Source organism: Indicator indicator, chromosome 28, assembly GCF_027791375.1.
Source record: "Indicator indicator isolate 239-I01 chromosome 28, UM_Iind_1.1, whole genome shotgun sequence".
NCBI lineage: Eukaryota > Metazoa > Chordata > Aves > Piciformes > Indicatoridae > Indicator > Indicator indicator.
The window spans coordinates 10343943-10361782 of record NC_072037.1 but is presented as its reverse complement, the minus strand read 5'-3'; the positions used below and the strand labels follow the sequence as shown (position 1 = coordinate 10361782).

Here is a 17840-nt window from a genome sequence, read left to right as displayed (position 1 = left end):
CTGGGGAGGGACTTTTTAGGATATGAGGTAGTGACAGGACTGGGGGGAATGGAATAAAGCTGGAAGTGGGAAGATTCAGACTGGATGTGAGGAAGAAGTTCTTCCCCATGAGGGTGGTGAGATCATGGAATGGGTTGCCCAGGGAGGTGGTGGAAGCCTCATCCCTGGAAGATTTTAAGGCCAGGCTGGATGTGGCTCTGAGCAACCTGATGTAGTGTGAGGTGTCCCTGCCCATGGCAGGGGGGTTGGAACTGGCTGAGCCTTGTGGTCTCTTCCAACCCTGACTGATTCTATGATGCTGTGATCATGTAGCCAAATTCCCAACAGACTCTGGCTGTGGTGCCTACAGGAAGGCATTTGCTGAAGTATTGTGTCCCTCCTGGGCAGAGACTGCTGCTGGCACCTCACAGCTCTGCTCCCCACCACCCACTGGTGGTGGTGTGCCTGAGTCCTTCAGCCTAAGCATGCTCTGCCTGTGCTCAGCACTGAGGACAAAGGACAATCTTCTCCAGCTCCTGTTTTCAGCTGGAGTGGGGAGAGACATGTTGCTGCTTTAAGGTCCTTCCTACCTGGGCATGTTGTCACCTTCTGACTTGGCTAATTCATGCCTTTGCCATGGTCATCCCTGTGACCAGTGTGCTCTGTGTCCATAAAAGCTCTCCTGTGAGTGGTGAAGGTGAGGAGACATCCCAGGAGGAGCTGAGCTGACAGAAGCTCTGGCAGGAAGGTGCTGTGGGCTGCAAAGCAGCTCCCAAGAGCAGAGAGACAGCACAGTGCAGCCAGCTCTGCAAGGAGGCACATGCTGGGCTCTGGTCAACAGCCAGGAACAGGGAAACAGCTGCTCCTCACTGGTGTTCCTCAACCCTTTGTACCTTGGGAACCCACCAAGGTGAATGAGGAGGCATTAAGGAGCCAGTTACTGAAGAGGGCTGGAGAGGGACTGTTTACAAAGACCTACAGTGATAGGACAAGGGGCAATGGTTTGAAATTAGAGGAGATTCAGGTAGGGTGGTAGAAACAAGCTCTTTACCTTGAGAGCGGTAGAACATCAGAACAGGCTGCTCAGGGAGGTAGTTGAGGCCCCATCCCTGGAGGTTAGGGCTTGCCAGGGCTCTGGACAACCTGATCTAAGGGAGGATATCCCTGTTTACTGCAAGGGAGGTTGGACTGGATGACCTTTGGAGGTCTCTTCCAACCCAAACCATTCTGTGATCCTTTGTGTTCGGCTGGGGCAGCCAAAGAGCAAAGCACAGAGCAGGCTGAGGCATGGGGGTGGAATTTGGAAGATCCAAGTGAAGTTTGCCTCCTGTGCCTTGGCCATACACCCTGCATCAGTTTGATGTCTCTGTTGTGAGTGGACAAGGGGAGCTGCACACGAGGGATTCGTGGCCATAAATGATACGTGGGTATGATGGGGAGAGGGAAAACAAACGCCAAACAACCTGTAAACCCTTGTAACCCTGGGGCAACAGAGCCATGTCTCCTGCCAAGGGATGTGGGTTTTACTGGTCCATGACAGTTTGCTTTGCTCTTCATGGAAAAAAATAACTAAATAGAAGGGAGCTGTTGGTGCTGTTACCTTGGCAACCGCCGCATCACGTTACGGTGGTGCTCTGCCCGAGGTGCACGGAGCCTTAAAGCAGCACCTGCAGCTCTGTGGTGCCTGTCACCCCCCTGGAAAGGGAGCAGAGCTGAGCCTGCATCCTTCCAGAGATGCTACAGGAGTTGGTAATGGAAGAGGAGGAAGTGTGTTAATTTAGATTTACTGTTGGGAGCACAACACTGCCTGGTCGTGACCTTGAGCCGCTTTGGACTGTTTGCTGTGTAAACATGCAAGAAAAGAAGAGAAGAAAAAACACCCAAAAGGTTGTGTTCCAAAAGTATTTCCACATTGTAAGGGGAGGAAAAAGGACATCAAGTGACCATGGGCAGGCTGGGTGTACAGCTTTGTTCAGGTGTCTCCAACCCTTCTGTCCATCTTAGCATAGCATCAGAGAATCACAGAACCATGGAATCATGGAAATAGGGAATCATAGAATCACAGAACCATGGAATCATAGAAATGGGGAATCAGAGAATCACAGAACCATGGAATCATGGAAACAGGGAATTAGAGAATCATAGAACCATAGAATCAGAGAATTAGAGAATCACAGAACCATGGAATCATGGAAACAGGGAATCATAGAATCACAGAACCATGGAATCATAGAATCACAGAATCATGGAATCATAGACATAGGGAATCAGAGAATCATAGAACCATAGAATCAGAGAATTAGAGAATCACAGAACCATGGAATCATGGAAACAGGGAATCATAGAATCACAGAACCATGGAATCATAGAATCAGAGAATTAGAGAATCACAGAACCATGGAATCATAGAAATAGGGAATCAGAGAATCATAGAACCATAGAATCAGAGAATTAGAGAATCACAGAACCATGGAATCATGGAAATAGGGAATCAGAGAATCATAGAACCATGGAATCATAGAAATAGAGAATCAGAGAAACATAGAACCATAGAATCAGAGAATTAGAGAATCACAGAACCATGGAATCATGGAAATAGGGAATCAGAGAATCATAGAACCATAGAATCAGAGAATTAGAGAATCACAGAACCATGGAATCATGGAAATAGGGAATCAGAGAATCATAGAACCATAGAATCAGAGAATTAGAGAATCACAGAACCATGGAATCATGGAAATAGGGAATCATAGAATCACAGAACCATGGAATCATAGAAACAGGGAATCATAGAATCACAGAACCATGGAATCATAGAATTAGAGAATCAGAGAATCAGAATCAGAGAATCATAGAATCAGAGAATCAGAATCACAGAATCATAATCAGAGAATCACAGAACCGAAGAATCACAGAATTATAGACTCACAGAACCAATCAGAGAATCTGAGAATCATAATCATAGACTCACAGACTCACAGAATGGTTTGGGTTGGAAGAGACCTTGAAGATCATCTAGTTCCAAACCCCACCCCCCACCCCCCTGTCTGACACCAAAATTTATGGGGGAAGGGTACAAAAAAAAAAAAAAAAAGATGGGAAGGCAGCTTCACTGAACTCATACAAAAGGCAGGGCAACTGAGTGTCAGGTCTTTTCTAAAAATTGTGCTTTTCTGTAGGCAACAACCCCCTGAGCAGCTCTTTTCATCACTCCTGGAATAGCCTTCATCTCAGTGAGGAGAAAAAGAGCAAGACCCCTGCGAGCGAGAGGCACTTGGCTCCACGAGAGGTTTTCAGAGAGGTGAGAGGGGATAGCAGAGCCAGGGAAGCTCTCAGGGAGGCAGCTCATCAGCCTGCTCCTTGAGGAGAAAATAGAGAGTTTTGTTCTTTAAATCCAGCCCCTCATAAAGGGCAGAGAGAGCTAGGCTGGGAGAGCTGAGCTACCACCTGGCTCTGTGCATGGAGAGCAGTGGATGGGACTCTGCCAGGTCCACTGGGAAAGGACTAAACCAGCTGAAAGCCAGCCCAGAGGGAGGCAAGGACAGGGAGAATCTCACTGGTGGTGAGGGGAATGTCAGCATCCTACTGAGATCCAGAGGCAGCCACACACCTGTCCCCACACAGTGAACAGCAGCATCCAGCTGACCATGTCGTGGCTCTGCAGATGCCTCCAGTTCCCAGTCCAGAGGAAGGGCTTCCTGCCACCTCCTGCCATCCCCTTCCATTCCTTTCTATCCCCTGTCATCCCCTTCCATCCCTTTCCACACCCTGCCATCCTTCTTCCATTCCTTTCCATCCCCTTCCATTCCTTTCCATCCCCTGCCATCCCCTTCCATCCCTTTCCACCTCCTGCCTTCCACCCAATGCCATTCCCTGATGTCCCCTGCCATACCTTGCCCACACAATCCTTGTCCACCAGGATGCATCCTGGCATCCCAGCAAATCTTCGTCTCATCAGTGGACTGCTCTGGAGGGCAGCATGGTCTAGAGAGAAGGATGCTGGCCTAAGCTGCATCTTGCAGATGGAGATGAGAAGCCAGAAGTGTTCTGATCTCCTCTCCTTCATCCCACAGCAGAGCTGAACTGCAGGCATCTTGCCTGTAATTTCTGGAGGAGCTGGGATGCAGCTTCTGGAAAGGCTCTTGGCTCAGGTTTAACTGTGTCAAGTGGTGGAGAGGGCACTGTGTGAGTTACTTCACAGTCTGATTATCTTCCCCTGAGGGAAAACCCAGCTCCTATTTCTACTCCAAAATGTGGACTCCAGCTTTGATTTTTTTTCTTGTTACAGAGCCTTCATGTACAGGAACCTTCCCCTGGGCAGCCTCTTCTCAGCCTTTCCTTTTGCTGGTGACAGAGCTGGAGCCTCTGGGCAGGTTCTCCACCTCTTGAAGCCTTCCAGATTCCTGGAGGTCAAATTTGGGGTCAGATACTGGGAAGCAAAAGATGCAGGTAGTGTTCCTGGGCTCCTCTGCTGTGTCCCACACTTTGATTTCTTTGGGTTCCTGTGATTGGTGTCCAAGGAGTGGAGCTCTGTGGCACAGGGCTCTTTCCCAGAGGAAGGACTTCACAAGGCCTGAAGCTCTGGAGCTCCAGTTAAACATAACAAGGTTCTTGATCTTAATTAGGAAAGACTTCAAAAGAGGAATAAATTAAAACAAATTGCAGAGCTGATGCTTTTGTCATTTACCCAGGTGCAAGCTGTGACTATTACCATGAAGGTCAATGGAGTGGATGTGCAGAAAAGCAAAGGAGGGGGAGAAGAAAGAGTCCCTTTTGGGGACATGCTGTTGCTGACTTGGAAATGGTGCATTCCAGAGCTTTCTCTGGTCCCACTGTGGAAAACAAGGTGAGGGGCTTCCTCTGTTCTGAGGTCTAAAACACTCAAACTGAAGTTATGCAATCACAGAGTAGTTTGGGTTAGAAGGGACCTTTAAAGCTCATCCAGTCCAACCCCTCTGCAGTCAGCAGGGACATCTGCAGCTAGAGCAGGCTGCTCAGAGCCCCAACCAACCTGACCTGCAATGATTCCAGGGATGGGGCATCTCCCACCTCTCTGGGCAGCCTGGGACAGAAGTCACCCTCTATAGTTGTTGCAATTTTAGGTGATGCTGATCTCATCCCTGAACGTTTCTGTGTGACAGAAGCTCTCATTGCTGCTCTTCTGCACCTCTCAAATCTATTTTAAGCCCTGTGAGCTCTAGCTGCACCTGAGCCCTCACATGGAGCATCCTGAGCCACATCCATGACTTGCTGCTTTGTGTCATGGGGTTCATAGGAAGCTTCTCAGGTGGTTTTGAAGGCACTGGGAACACTGCACCCAGCCACACCAGTGGCCATTCCCTCTCCTGATTTTTGGTGAGAACAGATTCATGGCCAGGGCATCCCACTGCAGTCAATCCCTGCCAGAGGGTAGGTGATGCCCATGCTGAAAAAAGCTCAGCCTTCTAAAGCCCCAGGGGAGGATGTGTTCAAACTCTGTTGTGCCACTGAAGCATTTGGCTTCATCCTGCTTGCTCTTGATAAAGTCAAGGGGAGCTTAATGCTTTCTAAAGGTCCTCAGCTTTTACAGGCTATAAAGCATTGACCTTAAATGGAGGTGCTGAGGGAAGTATATTAAAGTGTGGGGTAAGCAGACCTCTCAGCTTTCCTACAGCTGCTCCCTGAACTGCCTTTGTCTGAGCTCTCTGTTAACTTCCCACAGAAGAGCTGTCAGGAGCTGCAGGGTACTGCTGAATCCCCCTCTTAGGAGCTCTGGGGCAGCCTTCTCCTAGACATTTGCTGATGGCAACACACAGAAGTCTTTTTTCCAGTTTGCTCTCAGCTGCTTGTCCTCACAGAGCCTCAAGCACCTGACCCAGGGCTTGGAAAAGAGCCCATGGCAGCTCATTGCTCCAGAGATCCCACCTCCTACTCCAGTATAACCAGTACCAGAAGAAACCCTTTGCAATGAGCAATCAAGAGGGAAGGTCCTGTGGTGGGGCCTCTGCTAACTGTGGGTCTGTGGCAAGTGACTTCAATTAACTCATTGCATAGTCATGAAGGGCAGACCTCTCTGCCACTCCTCACCTCTGGAGAGAGGGGGGTGATGATATTCGCCTGCATCCCCAGAAACCTAACAGAATTTAGGAGGTCCTGGGAAAAGTGGTTTGGAAAGCACTCAGGGAGCGCATGTGTAAGAGGTGAGGGTTAAACCCTCTCCACAGACCTTAGGAAGGGCACAGCCAGACCTGTATGAGGTTGGGCACTACCTGTAGCCCTGCCAGCCAAGCCTCTGGTACAGTGGCAGGATCCTTGTAGGGTGCTGGGAGCAGCTGAAAGGGAAGAAGAGCAGAACAAGAGGGTTGTCACCCTGCTCCTACTGCCTCAAGTGAACTTGGGTCTGAGGCTTATGGTGAGTACTGCTCTGAAGGGCAACATCCCCTTTCTGTGTCCTAAAGATGTCTTTGGGAAGGATGAGAACCCTCTGCAGTCCTTGCAGGTTGGTTCTTTGGGAAGGGAATGAGAGCTCTTTGCAGCCCTCGAGGGTTGGTACTTGGGAAGAGAGGGGAGGTTGTTGCTTTGGGAGGGGGATGAGATCCCTCAGCAGCCCTCGAGGGTTGGTACTTGGGAAGAGAGGGGAGGTTGCTGCTTCGGGAGGGGAATGAGATCCCTCAGCAGCCCTCGAGGGTTGGTACTTGGGAAGAGAGGGGAGATTGCTGCTTCGGGAGGGGGATGAGATCCCTCAGCAGCCCTCGAGGGTTGGTACTTGGGAAGAGAGGGGAGATTGCTGCTTCGGGAGGGGGATGAGATCCCTCAGCAGCCCTCGAGGGTTGGTACTTGGGAAGAGAGGGGAGGTTGCTGCTTCGGGAGGGGGATGAGATCCCTCAGCAGCCCTTGAGGGTTGGTACTTTGCAGGGAATCAGCTTCCTCTGCACTCCCTTGCCCTGGGCAACTCCCGACTGGGTTGGTTAGAGGGAAGTGCAGCTCAGCAGATCCTTGGCTTCCAGAACTGAAGCTAGGAAAGGAGGGAGGGGGTTAACCCCCTGCTCAACCCCCATCGCCTCTCCCCTCAGGGCCGCAGCATCCCCCATCCCGCACAGCCGCTGCCGGGGTTGCTTTTCCCCTTCTCCCTTTGCCGTCTTTAGTTAAATTTCCCCCGCCTTAGTTGATGTCACATCCTGTTCCACAGCCATCCCCTGCTAGTAGCCAGCCCTACCAATTCCTTTCCTCTTTTTTTTTTTTCTTTCTCTTTTTTTAAATTCTGTTTAATCCCTGTCCTCTCCCCACCCCCCCTCCTCCACCCCCCTCTCCCTTTGCAAGGCAAACTTTTGGCAATAGCAGCGATAATCATTTCGGGCTCCGCCGGATTTCTCCTCGCAAATATCTTTCGATTAAGGGGAGCCATTGGGGAGAAAAAAAAATCTATATATAAAATAAATAAATAATTTCCCCCCCTTTCCCCCCCCCCACTACCAGAGAGCCCAGCACCGAGAGCACAGGAAAGAACCTGAGATCCCAATAAATATGCAAAGTGAAGGCTCTGCTGAGCAGATTTCTTGCATTGCTTCCTGGGGGTGCTGAGAGCTGCCTGGAAAAATCAGCCTGATTTTTCAATTTTTTTTTTAATTTAATTTTTTTCCCCCCTCCGTTTTTTAATTGCCTTGCTGCCTTTTTCTTTTTCTTTCTTTCTTCCCTTTTTTTTTTTTTTTTCCTTTATTACGATAACCGTTGTTATTTGAATTAAAATCATAATCAGACTGAAGGAGTGAGGAGGCAGCGAGGAGCCCGGGGATCGGCACAGGGAGACTCGCCGGGGAGCTTGATCTGTATGCGAGGTGCTTAGAACTGGGTGCGAGAGATGCAACCGGCAAGCAAGCTCCTGACCCTCTGCTTCCTCATCCTGATGGGCACAGAACTCACTCAAGTAGGTTTCTCTCTTCCTTTCCCCCCCACCCCCCCCCCACCCCCTCCACCTTCTCTCCCTTTCTCCCCAACGCCATTTTCTATTAAACCTCGAGAGCACAAAAGAAAACTGGAGTAGGAAAGCTGCATCTTGGTGTCGTGTGTCCCCCCCATCCCCACCCCCCTCCATACCTTCATCTCTGAGCATCCTTCTTTGCTCAGTCCGTGGAGCAGGTGGACCCTGCCCGGGTGGGGTTTACAGGGGTGCTCAGGAGTTTGGACCCCAAAAAGGAGCTGTCCCAGTGTGTCCCCCACCCCCTCCTTCCTGGGGGGCTTGAGGATGTATGAGGGGGCATGCTCCTGCTCGCCTCACTTGAGGGGAAAGTTGTCATGAGGGGGTGGGAGAGACACAAGAGGGGCAGTGGAACCCCCACTGCTGGGCTCAGATCGGTGAAGTTTGGGGTTGCCTGTCCCAGGTCCCCGCAGGGACCAGGTGGGAGTGCAGGGTGGGATTCCTCCTGCCACCCCCCACTCCACACCAGCTCCTCATGCAGGGGTAACTTTGCTGATTTTTTTTTTTTTTAAGTGACATTTGAGTGTCCCTTGATGTTTCCATCTGTGGCAGGCTGGTGGGAGAGAGGGGCAGCTTCTTTATCTCCCTCTCCCCCACCCCACCCCCCTTTTTTTTTTTTTTCTTTTTTCTTTTTTTTTTTTTTACTGGATTTTAATGCTTGTCTTTACTATCCCAGCCCCTGAACCCAGTGATTAGTGTGGCTGGGGAGGGGGGAGACAGGAGGCACAAAAAAGCCACCTCTTGCAAGTGGAAATAAAACTCCCTTTGACTTCTTTAACATAACTGAGGAGAGGCAGGCAGGGAGGTTGCCTTTTGTTGTTTTGGGGTGGGGTTTTGGTTGGTTTTTGTTTTTTTTTTTTTTTTTCCTCCCTAATCACTGAGGAAAGGAAGAAAAGTAATGGCAAGAGGATGCTCTAGATTGTGGGGTTAGTTGTGATGCTGCCTGGAAGGAATTAAAAAATAAAAAGCAAGAGAAAAAGAAATGAAAAGAAGCTATAAATAGGAGGAGAATGGAGGCTTCTTACTGTAGGAGCAATTAGCAGCTGGGCTCTCATCTTGGGTGCTTTATGGAGATGATTTTTTTTTTCTCCTCCTCCTTTCTCCTGCTAACAATGTTCACTCCTGTCACTGCCCTACTGCTGAAGTTTCAGCAAGCTGAAGCCTTTTGGCTTTGCACCCTCAGAGTATTTCTGCTGCCCCCCCAGGAAGCCTTGGCTCAAGCCAAGAGCTGCTTTCATTGCATGGAACCCTTCAGGGAAAGGATGAGAAGGGGGCAGTTTGGGGAGGTAATTTGGGATGGAGGAGGGGGTGAGGGAGTAGGGAAAAAAAAAAAAAAAAACAAACCACCAAGCCATCCAGGAGCTGTGTGGACAAGGAGGGGTGGGAAGAAAGCAGAGCTGCAAGTGAGCACTCAGGAGGAGCTCATTGTGTGCGGGAGGCTGCGCTGGCAGCGCATGCGCGGCGCTGGACAAAGCAGCCAGCGGCTGCCAGCATTGCCGGGGAGTCAGCAAAAATAAAAGAAGGTGGAGGTGGTGGTAGGGAGTTCCTCACCACCCACCCACCCACCCAGCCCAGCCAGAGGTACAACCAGCCAGGGCCATGCCAGCAGGATGGCAAAGCAGGGTAGTAAAAGCTGTCCCTTGTCCCAGCTGTCCCTCCAGCCTCCCTGCCTGCCTGTCCCCAGGGAGTACCTGGGTGGTACCTCCCAGCCCCAGGGGCTGTCAACATCCCTGAACAGCCCTCATTGCTCTGCTCAGTAGCACAGCATCACAGTATGTTAGAGGTTGGAAGGGACCTCCAGAGATGATCCAGTCCAACCCCCCCCCCCCCCCCGCCAGAGCAGGACCACTTAGGGTAGTCTGCACAGGAATGCATCCAGGTGGGTTTTGAAAGTCTCCAGAGAAGGAGACTCCACAACCTCTCTGGACAGCCTGCTCCAGTGCTCCAGCACCCTCACTGTTGGATTTTGTCAAGGACACACTGGGTTATCACCCCTTGTGCCAAGGATTCTGCTGTGCCTGGCTGATTTTCTATTCCTTGCCTTTTTCCTTTTTTGGGTGAATGCAGCACTCCCAACTCTTCATCTGACTTTCAACGGGGGTGGGGAACTCAGTTTGCTGTGAGCTGGGGGGCTGTGAGCTGACTCTGGCAGAGTTACCTCCCACCAGAGGGAGGCTGGAAGCCCTGCCTGAAAGCCTTGGCTTTGCTGAGCTGCTTTGCCAAGGCTGCTTTCTGCTTTGCCAGGGCTGGTTTCTGCTTTGCAGCCTCTACCTGAGCTTTTTGGTGCCTGCAGGTAGCAGAGTCCTGCCAGGCCCTGCACGCTGGCCATGCAGAGCTCTCCTGCCAGCCTGCCTGCTGACTTGCTTGGCACTGCAGAGCTCTTTCAGAGTTTTAGCATCTCATTTCTCTAGCCCAGCTGCCAGATGCAATCCTCAAATCTGCCTTTCAGCCCAGGCACCGCCCAGCTCAGTGGCTCTACCGTGTTTAACTCCGTGCTGGATTCACATCTCCATCGTGTGTTGAGTCTCTCTCATCCCCTACTGAGATCCCGTGCCGGGGAGGGGGGAGGGAAGGAGGTTCAGGGGAGAGAGGTTGCTGATTTAGGCAGCTTTCCCTGGTGATGCAGAAGCTGCTGCTGTCCCCTCCTCTCCCTCCCTGCAGTGACACCGGCAGGCCAGCGCACAGGAAAGGAAGAAAAGGGGAAAGGGACAGCAGCTGAATGCTGCTGGAGAGGGCGAGCACATGGCTGTCGTTCCAGCTGGGTGCTGGAAAGCTCTTTTCCTGGGGGGAAGGGAGCTGTCTTCAAGGTGTTGGTACTGCAGCATCCTCTGATGGTCACCCTGGGTGGGAGGAAGGGTGCCTGTGCCCAGTGGGGAGCACATGGGTGATGCACACACTGCAGGCTGCACCCCCAGCTTTGGTAGGAGCTTTGGAACCTGTCTACAGTGTTGGTTTAAGCTGTCTGAAACAAGAGGAGAGATGCCCCACATCCCCCACCCCTCCCACAACCCAGTCCCTTGCAGAAGCCCCTGCCTGCTCCTCTGCCCTCTGCATGTCCTCTGGCATGGTTCAGGGGGGATGGCAGGAGCCCAAGCCCTAGAGTGAGACTTGCACAAGGCTTGGGGATTTCTTCTGGCTGCCAAAGGTCTCCTAATTTGCTTTGTGCCTTGTCTTGGCTCTCCACAGGTTAGTGATGGAAATCTGAAATGAGAAATATTTTGGCTGGGTTGAGCAGGTTGGTTTTGTGGTACAAGTGCTGGGATGAGGGGGCAGAGCTGCTGCTCTGGGCACCCTGGGGTGCAGCTCTGGCTGGGCATGCATCTCTGAGCAGTTAAAGCACTGGGCTTGCTTTTTTTTGTCTTCTCAGTGAGGGTGGCTGTCCTGCTGCCATGAGGGAGCAGAGCCAACTTCTGCTCTCTAAGGATCTGCCTGTCATGTGCAGCAGGAGAACGCTGCCAGCAGGGCAGAGGATATGACTGCTGGAGTACAGCCAGGGGGGTCAGCAGAGGGGGTTCTGGATGCCATCTGCTTGTCTGTCTGTCTGTCCAGCCCATCCTTTTATCAAGCCAGATGCTTACTGGTGAGCTGCTGGGATGTTACTGGTGAAGAGCTCTTTGCATTCCTCTAAGTTTTATCATAGTATTGTCAGGGTTGGGAGGGACATCAAGGCTCATCCAGTTCCAACTCCCCTGCCTTGGGCAGGGACACCTCACACTAGAGCAGATTGCTCAGACCCACATCCAGCCTGGCCTTAAAAACTTCCAGGGATGAGGTTTCCACCACCTCCCTTGTGGGTACAGGTGCAGAGCTGGGCAGTGGGTGCTCTGACACCCACTTACCTGGAAGAGGTAACCCTGGAGCAGGCAGCTAGGAACCATTTAGAGTTTCTGCAAACCAAAAAAAAAAAACCAAAAAACAAACAAAACCAAAAACCCACAAAACCAAACAAACAAAAAAACCCCACCCCACCCCAAACCAATTTTGCCTTGATTTTCTTAAAGGCAGATCAGGGCCCTCCTGGGGCTATTTGCAGGAGCTTCCAGGCATGCACACTGCCCTCCCCATGCTGCCTCTCTACCCCAGCAGCACCCAGCTTCAACCATGCTGGCTGCCCCCCGTCCATGGGAGACTCCCCAGGGCCTAGTTTGGTGCCTGGGCTCTTCCCTCCCCTCTCAGGGAGACACATGGAAACCAGTAGGATTAGGCTGCAAAGCTGCAAGCCTGGAACAGGAGGCAGCTGCCTCATCTCATAAACCAATTTGTGTCTAATGTCACTAACTTCAGCTTTAACCAATAAAAAAAAAAAAAAAGGTAATTTTCAGCCCTGGGTCCTATTTATTCCTCATTATCAGTCTTTGTAATCAGTATTAGCATCACTGCTTAAAGTAATACAAAACTAATTACTCTCTGAGTGAACTAGATAGATTAAGGCTGGAGACTTGTGCTGGCAGTGGTAGAAGCTAATTCTTGAGTGATGAGGGAGAAGTGTTGGCTTTGTTCTTCTGTGAAAAAGCTACAAACAAATAAAAAGGGAATGAGGCAGGCACAGGAACAACCAAGGAGTGTCCCCCTGAGGTTTGTGGTCTGTAGGTGCCTTGCTCAGGCTCTTTGGGAGGCCTGGGTGGGCAAGGGGATGGTCAAGAGGTTGAGACTTCCCCAAAAGGGAGGGGATGCACTTGGGGACACTGAGGCACAGAGCCTCAGCTGTGTCTTAGCACCAGTAACTCTCAGTTGTGGGGGGCAAGCATCTAAAAATCCTGATTTTCTTTCCTTCTTTTGTAGACTGTAGCTATTGCTTCCTCCTGCCCTCCAGGAGCTGAGCCCAGGAGCCTTGGTCCCCACCTCCAGACTGGCTTTGCCTTAGGTTTTGGTCCTGGGGAAGTTTCTTCTTGTTCAGGTCCCAGATCCTGCCTCCCAGTTCTTCTCCCCAGCCCAGCATGGGAGGCAGGAGTCAAAACCAACCCAAATGCAGAAGGTGGCCTGGGAAGATAAGAGCAGGGTGGGAGCCCTGGCTCCAGGAGCAGGCAGCAGTGATGCTGTGGAGCTCTGCCTTCTAGCAAGCAACATGCAGAACAAGCTCTGAGACTGGGGGTGTGTGAGAGCCCTAGGGAAATATGCACCCCCAAATCATCATCCCTAACCAACACACCTGAGTAACTGGAAGCCAGCAAGGTGCCCATGAAAGCTGTGCTGACTTTAATGAGCTCTGCTGTAGCCCAGAGGCTCTGACATGTGCTGGCCCTGGTGGTTAGAGCAGGAGTTTAATGGCAAGAGCAGCTTTAGCTGAACACAGCTCCAGCGAAGTGCAGAGCTGCAAAGGGGCTGATTCTGTTCCAGGGTAAGGAGCAGGTTTTCTCTGCTGCAGTGTGTTGGTGCTCGCCCTCTGGGTAACAAAAGGAAAGGCTGCAGAGTGCTTTGTGTGCAGGAGGAGTTCCACTGTCCAGTGGAAGTCCGTAACTGCCTGATCCCAAAGCGTGTCTGCTCCTGGAGCCAAGCTCAGCACCAGGCACAGGCAGTTTCACACAAAGTCCACCTGGGAGCTGGAGGTGATCTGCAGCATCGTGGTCACTGTTTCCAAAGCACCTTGGGGTCTTTAGTTGCTGTTTTTTATTCCTTGCTTTGCTTTCCTCATCTGTTCATCCCTCCCCTTCCTGTGATGGGAGATGAAGAGTTTGCTCTGTGTTGGTTCAGTGCTGAGTCCAGCTCCAGGACTGAGGTTTGTGTGGGTGGTGGTACCACAAGCAGTGACAAAATCAGACAGAGGGGCAAGGAAAGTTGGGTGGCAGAGGTGCCAGGGCACAGGTCCAGGACTGAGGCTTGTGTGAGTGATGGTACCACAAGCAGTGACAAAACCAGGCAAGGGGGTAAGGAAAATTGGACATCAGACCCCCAAATCAGGGAAGCCTTGGGACCATTTCTTGCTGTGGCTCTCATGACCTGCTGAGGGACAGACACCCCACAGCAGATGCAAGAGAAGATTGTCCCACGTTCCAGAGGTGATGTGTACAAAGAGTATGTTCCTTAAGGAGGATGAAGCTGCCTCTCAGGGTAGGTGGGATGCCTTTGCTGTCTGGCACTGCTCACAGCCCTCCTGCTGCCCACAGGCTGGTGCAGAGGGATTCTGGGTGCCTCCTGCACAAGCCCAGGCAATGGGGAATGTTTACTGAGTTGAGTGGGAGGAGAAAAGTCATCTTTCTCTCAGGAGCAGAGTTCAGGGCTCTCTGTAACTCAGCAGAGGGGCAAAGTGACCACCCAGTGGTGCTGGGATGGATTTGGAGCCCTAGCCTTGAACCTGCTGAGCAGGCAGGGCTGGGCTATACTGCCAGCTCCTTACCCTCAGCCTTGCACCCTGCTGTAGGGACATCCCTGCCAGAGCTGCTCAGCACTCCTGTGGCCTTCAGCTGCAGTGCCAGGGAATGCAGCATCTCACCCTGGTTTCCTGGGTGCTTTCCCAGCTGTGTGTGCTGGATGTGGTCCTTTCCATGCTGTGTCCACACAGCAGTACCTGGCAGTGGCCTGGCATCAGTCAGGACTCCAGGAGGAATGCAAAGAGACAGTGGATGTGGAGAGCTCTCCAGAGGCTGGTTCTGAGCCCCTCCAGCAACAACTCTGAGAAGTCACTTAGTCCAAGTGTCTAGGAAGGGTCCCTGAAGTTACACAGCAAGGTGCTTCTGGAAAGGACAAGACCTTTCCCCAGCCCTTGGGCAGAGGGCATGGCACATCTGGTGAGTCTCTTGGAGGAGGAGTTGAGAAGAGCTGGGGTAGGGGATGTCCTACTTACTGAAGGGCAATGCCAGGGCAGGACCTGCCGAATTCCTGAGTCTTGTGCTCCCAGGACAGGAGCTCCCAGCCCTGGGAATGTGCCTGAGACCACCCGTTCAGGTGGACACATCCTCCCCACTGGAGATGCTAGCTGAGATGCCTCCACCGTTCACTGAGCCAGCCTGGGTCCCCAGCAAGATCTAAGGCTGTTAAAATACAGCTGTGAGGCAGATCCCATCCTCTTCCTGTGCATGGGATTGGAGCTCTCTGACTGTGGTCCTACAGGCACCAACTCCACGTAATCTCGGGAGCAGCAAGAACTTCAGCACCTTCTCTGAACCAGCCAGGAGAGGGAGACAATGACCACCGTGTCCTGCACGCACACACACAGAGGAGTTGGCCATGCTGGCAAACCTTGACCCTTGGGGGGCTCCTTTAGGCAGGCAGTCCCATTTCTCATCACCACTTCCCAGCAGTGGAATTTTCCACTAAGGAGCTATTTTGGAAGACCCTGTTCCTTGCTTTCATCTATCATCCTCCTCTTTCTCTGCTCAGAATATATGCATGCAAAGAGGATCTTTTGTTCCCTAACAATTCATCTTTTCCTGATTTATTTTTTTTTCCCTTCCTTTTCCCTGCTTTCAGCAGGAGAAGCATGAAGAAGGCAGCTCTGCAGCCCTGGCTCTTGTTGTGAGGGTAGCTGTAGCAAGAGCATCAGGACAAGAAAAAGCTGGGGATATCATCAGGAATTGGGGTTTTTTTCAAGGCAATGCCTTGTACAAAAAAAATAAAGCAACCATCAGGAGAAAAGTGACCTCAAGCAGTTCAGGGAAATGGATGCTGAGGAGATTTCTGGAGATGTTGTGATGGGGAAATTGCTTTTTAATGGCCAGATCCTGCTTTGCCCTGGAAAGACCCATCCACAAATGCTATCAGGTCAAAGAGAGTCCTCTGAGTCTCCTCCTTCTTGAGTGTTTCTTCTCATCTGCTCCAGCCTGAGTAAAGGCAATGTCAGGTCTCCCCCATCAAGAGCATGTCCTTGCAGTTTTTTGGTGGTTTTTTTTTTGTTTTTGTTTTTGTTTTTGTTTTTGTTTTTGTTTTTTTTCCTGGCTGTGTTTCATTTTGTTGCCATGCTGGGCTTCTAAAAACCAGGGTAATCATCAGGGTGTAGAGAAGAGGTTTCTATATTTGCAGACCACCTACTCCAAGGCATTGAGAAGACAAAGGTTAGTTTTCTGTTTGGTGCACAATGGTGACCATCACCTTTCCCCTTCAGATAACCCCTTGGCCAAAAGAAGGAAAGCAGCAGCACTTCTGGGAGCCTCTTTCCTTTCAGGTCTCTCTGCTTTGTGCCAGCTGATGTGGGCTTAGGTTGCATGGCCATGCCAGGGGCAGCCTGAGATGTTGGGAAAGGGCCATGGCTCTGTCAGCATAGGTTATAACCTCTGGGCTCAGGGCTCTCAGGATCCTGGTGCAGGTCATTAATTCCTTAAGTCACTGAACTTCCTAAGAAGGTATGGAAGAACTGCCCAGCTCTTGATGTCCCTAACTCAGCTCCCTTTCTCTTGCCAGCAGACTCCCAAAACTTGCTGGTTTTGGCTATTTTTTAAACACTGGAGCAAGAGATAGCAAGGGAGTTGGCCTCCTACCCATAGGAACAGGTGATAGGACAAGAGGAGACAGCCTCAAGTTGCCCCAGGGGAGGTTGAGGTTGGACATGAGGAACAATTTCTTCCTCCAAAGAGTTGTCAAGCCCTACAACAGGATGCTCAGGGCAGTTGGTGGAGTCCCCATATCTGAACGGATTGAAAAGCAGCATGGATGTGGTACTGAGGGCCATGGTTTGGTGGTGACCTGGCAGTGTGGGGTGGACAGTTGGACTTGATGATCTTCAAGGTCTTCTCCAACCAAAACAATTCCATGATTCTGTCATTCTATAATCCCCTGGATTTCCCTCTCCCCCACTATTACACGCTCTGCCCCTCTTTCAGCTGGCATGAAGGAGTTTGCTCCAGGGAAGCAGAGCAGCTCTGCTGACTCCCAAAGCCCGGGCTCCCTCCACCTGCACAGACCTTCTGTGCCAGGAGGTGGGAAAAGACTCATGGTGATGGAGCCTCCTCCTTAGAGGAGACTTGTGGCTGCTGCTCCTCACTCCATGCATCCCTGGTCGCTGTCTGCAGAAGCTTTAATCATTGCAAAGTGCTTGAAGGGCATAAGAATGAAATCACCTGGGTGCACTGGTAAGAAATTGAGTCTTTCTTCAGCCCTGGTGGAATCCAGAGCAAGGCAGAGAAGTGTTTCTTACCCTGCTGAGCAGCATTTTGAATAATAAAACATCCCTAGGTCTAATTCCCTTTTTGTCTGTGCTTGGAGTAGACAAATAAGAGGGATAAACTTTACTTGCAAGCTCACTTTCAGAGTGGATGTTAAGATGATTTAAGGGCAGCACTTAAGTGTTTCATACCCTGTGAAAGCAATCAGGGTTTCAGCTGCTACAGTGCTGAGCACAGCATAAGCACCTGTTAGAGCAGAATGGGCTGAACTGGGAGGGAATGGGGAGGTGTGATTTGTTCTGAAGGGTCAAAGCCATTTGAAGCTTTTGCCTAAAGAACTTGTTTCTACAACCACAGCCTGAAAAATCTCCTTGGTGCTGAGCTCCTCTGCATGACCTGATGGCAGTTTGGCCCATGGAAAGGGCACCTGGGCTGGGTGAAGCCTGTTTCATGGGGTGGAAGGAGTTTAGCTACTTTGGGAGCACCAAGCAGGACAGGGATTTGGAGGGCAGGAATGTTTCCTCATTGATTTCAGCAGCAGGTTGAGCTGTTGGCTGGCTGATTTATTCAAATCAGAGCTGGTCTGGCTTGAGCAAGGGGAAGGGGCAGAGGTGACAAGGTCAGAGGGTGCTGGTAAGGGAATGGCAGCAGCCTGTGACATGCACCAGGCACAGCCACATCCGCTTCTGCTGTGCATTGTCTGAGGGACAGGATCCAAGCTGGCATGAGTGCTTCTGCTCTAACTCATCTCTTTTTCTCCACCTGGTGGACTTGCTAAATGTGCTTTCATTTCAGTGCTGCACAGAAGCTCCCCAGCACTCTCTGCAGAACCAGCTCCACTTGACTCTCACCAGTCTGCTCCAGATCAACAG

At 51.2% G+C, this 17840-nt stretch overlaps 1 protein-coding gene across 1 annotated transcript in view; it reads left to right on the top strand.

The window, feature by feature from the left end:
• Window positions 1-7816: 7816 nt before the first annotated feature.
• OLFM1 (olfactomedin 1) overlaps window positions 7817-17840 on the top strand; it is a 37667-nt gene continuing 27643 nt past the window's right edge. The window contains exon 1 of the mRNA XM_054393393.1: window positions 7817-7882. Within this exon, the coding sequence (XP_054249368.1) occupies window positions 7817-7882 (66 nt within the window). The remainder of the gene's footprint in view (window positions 7883-17840) is intronic.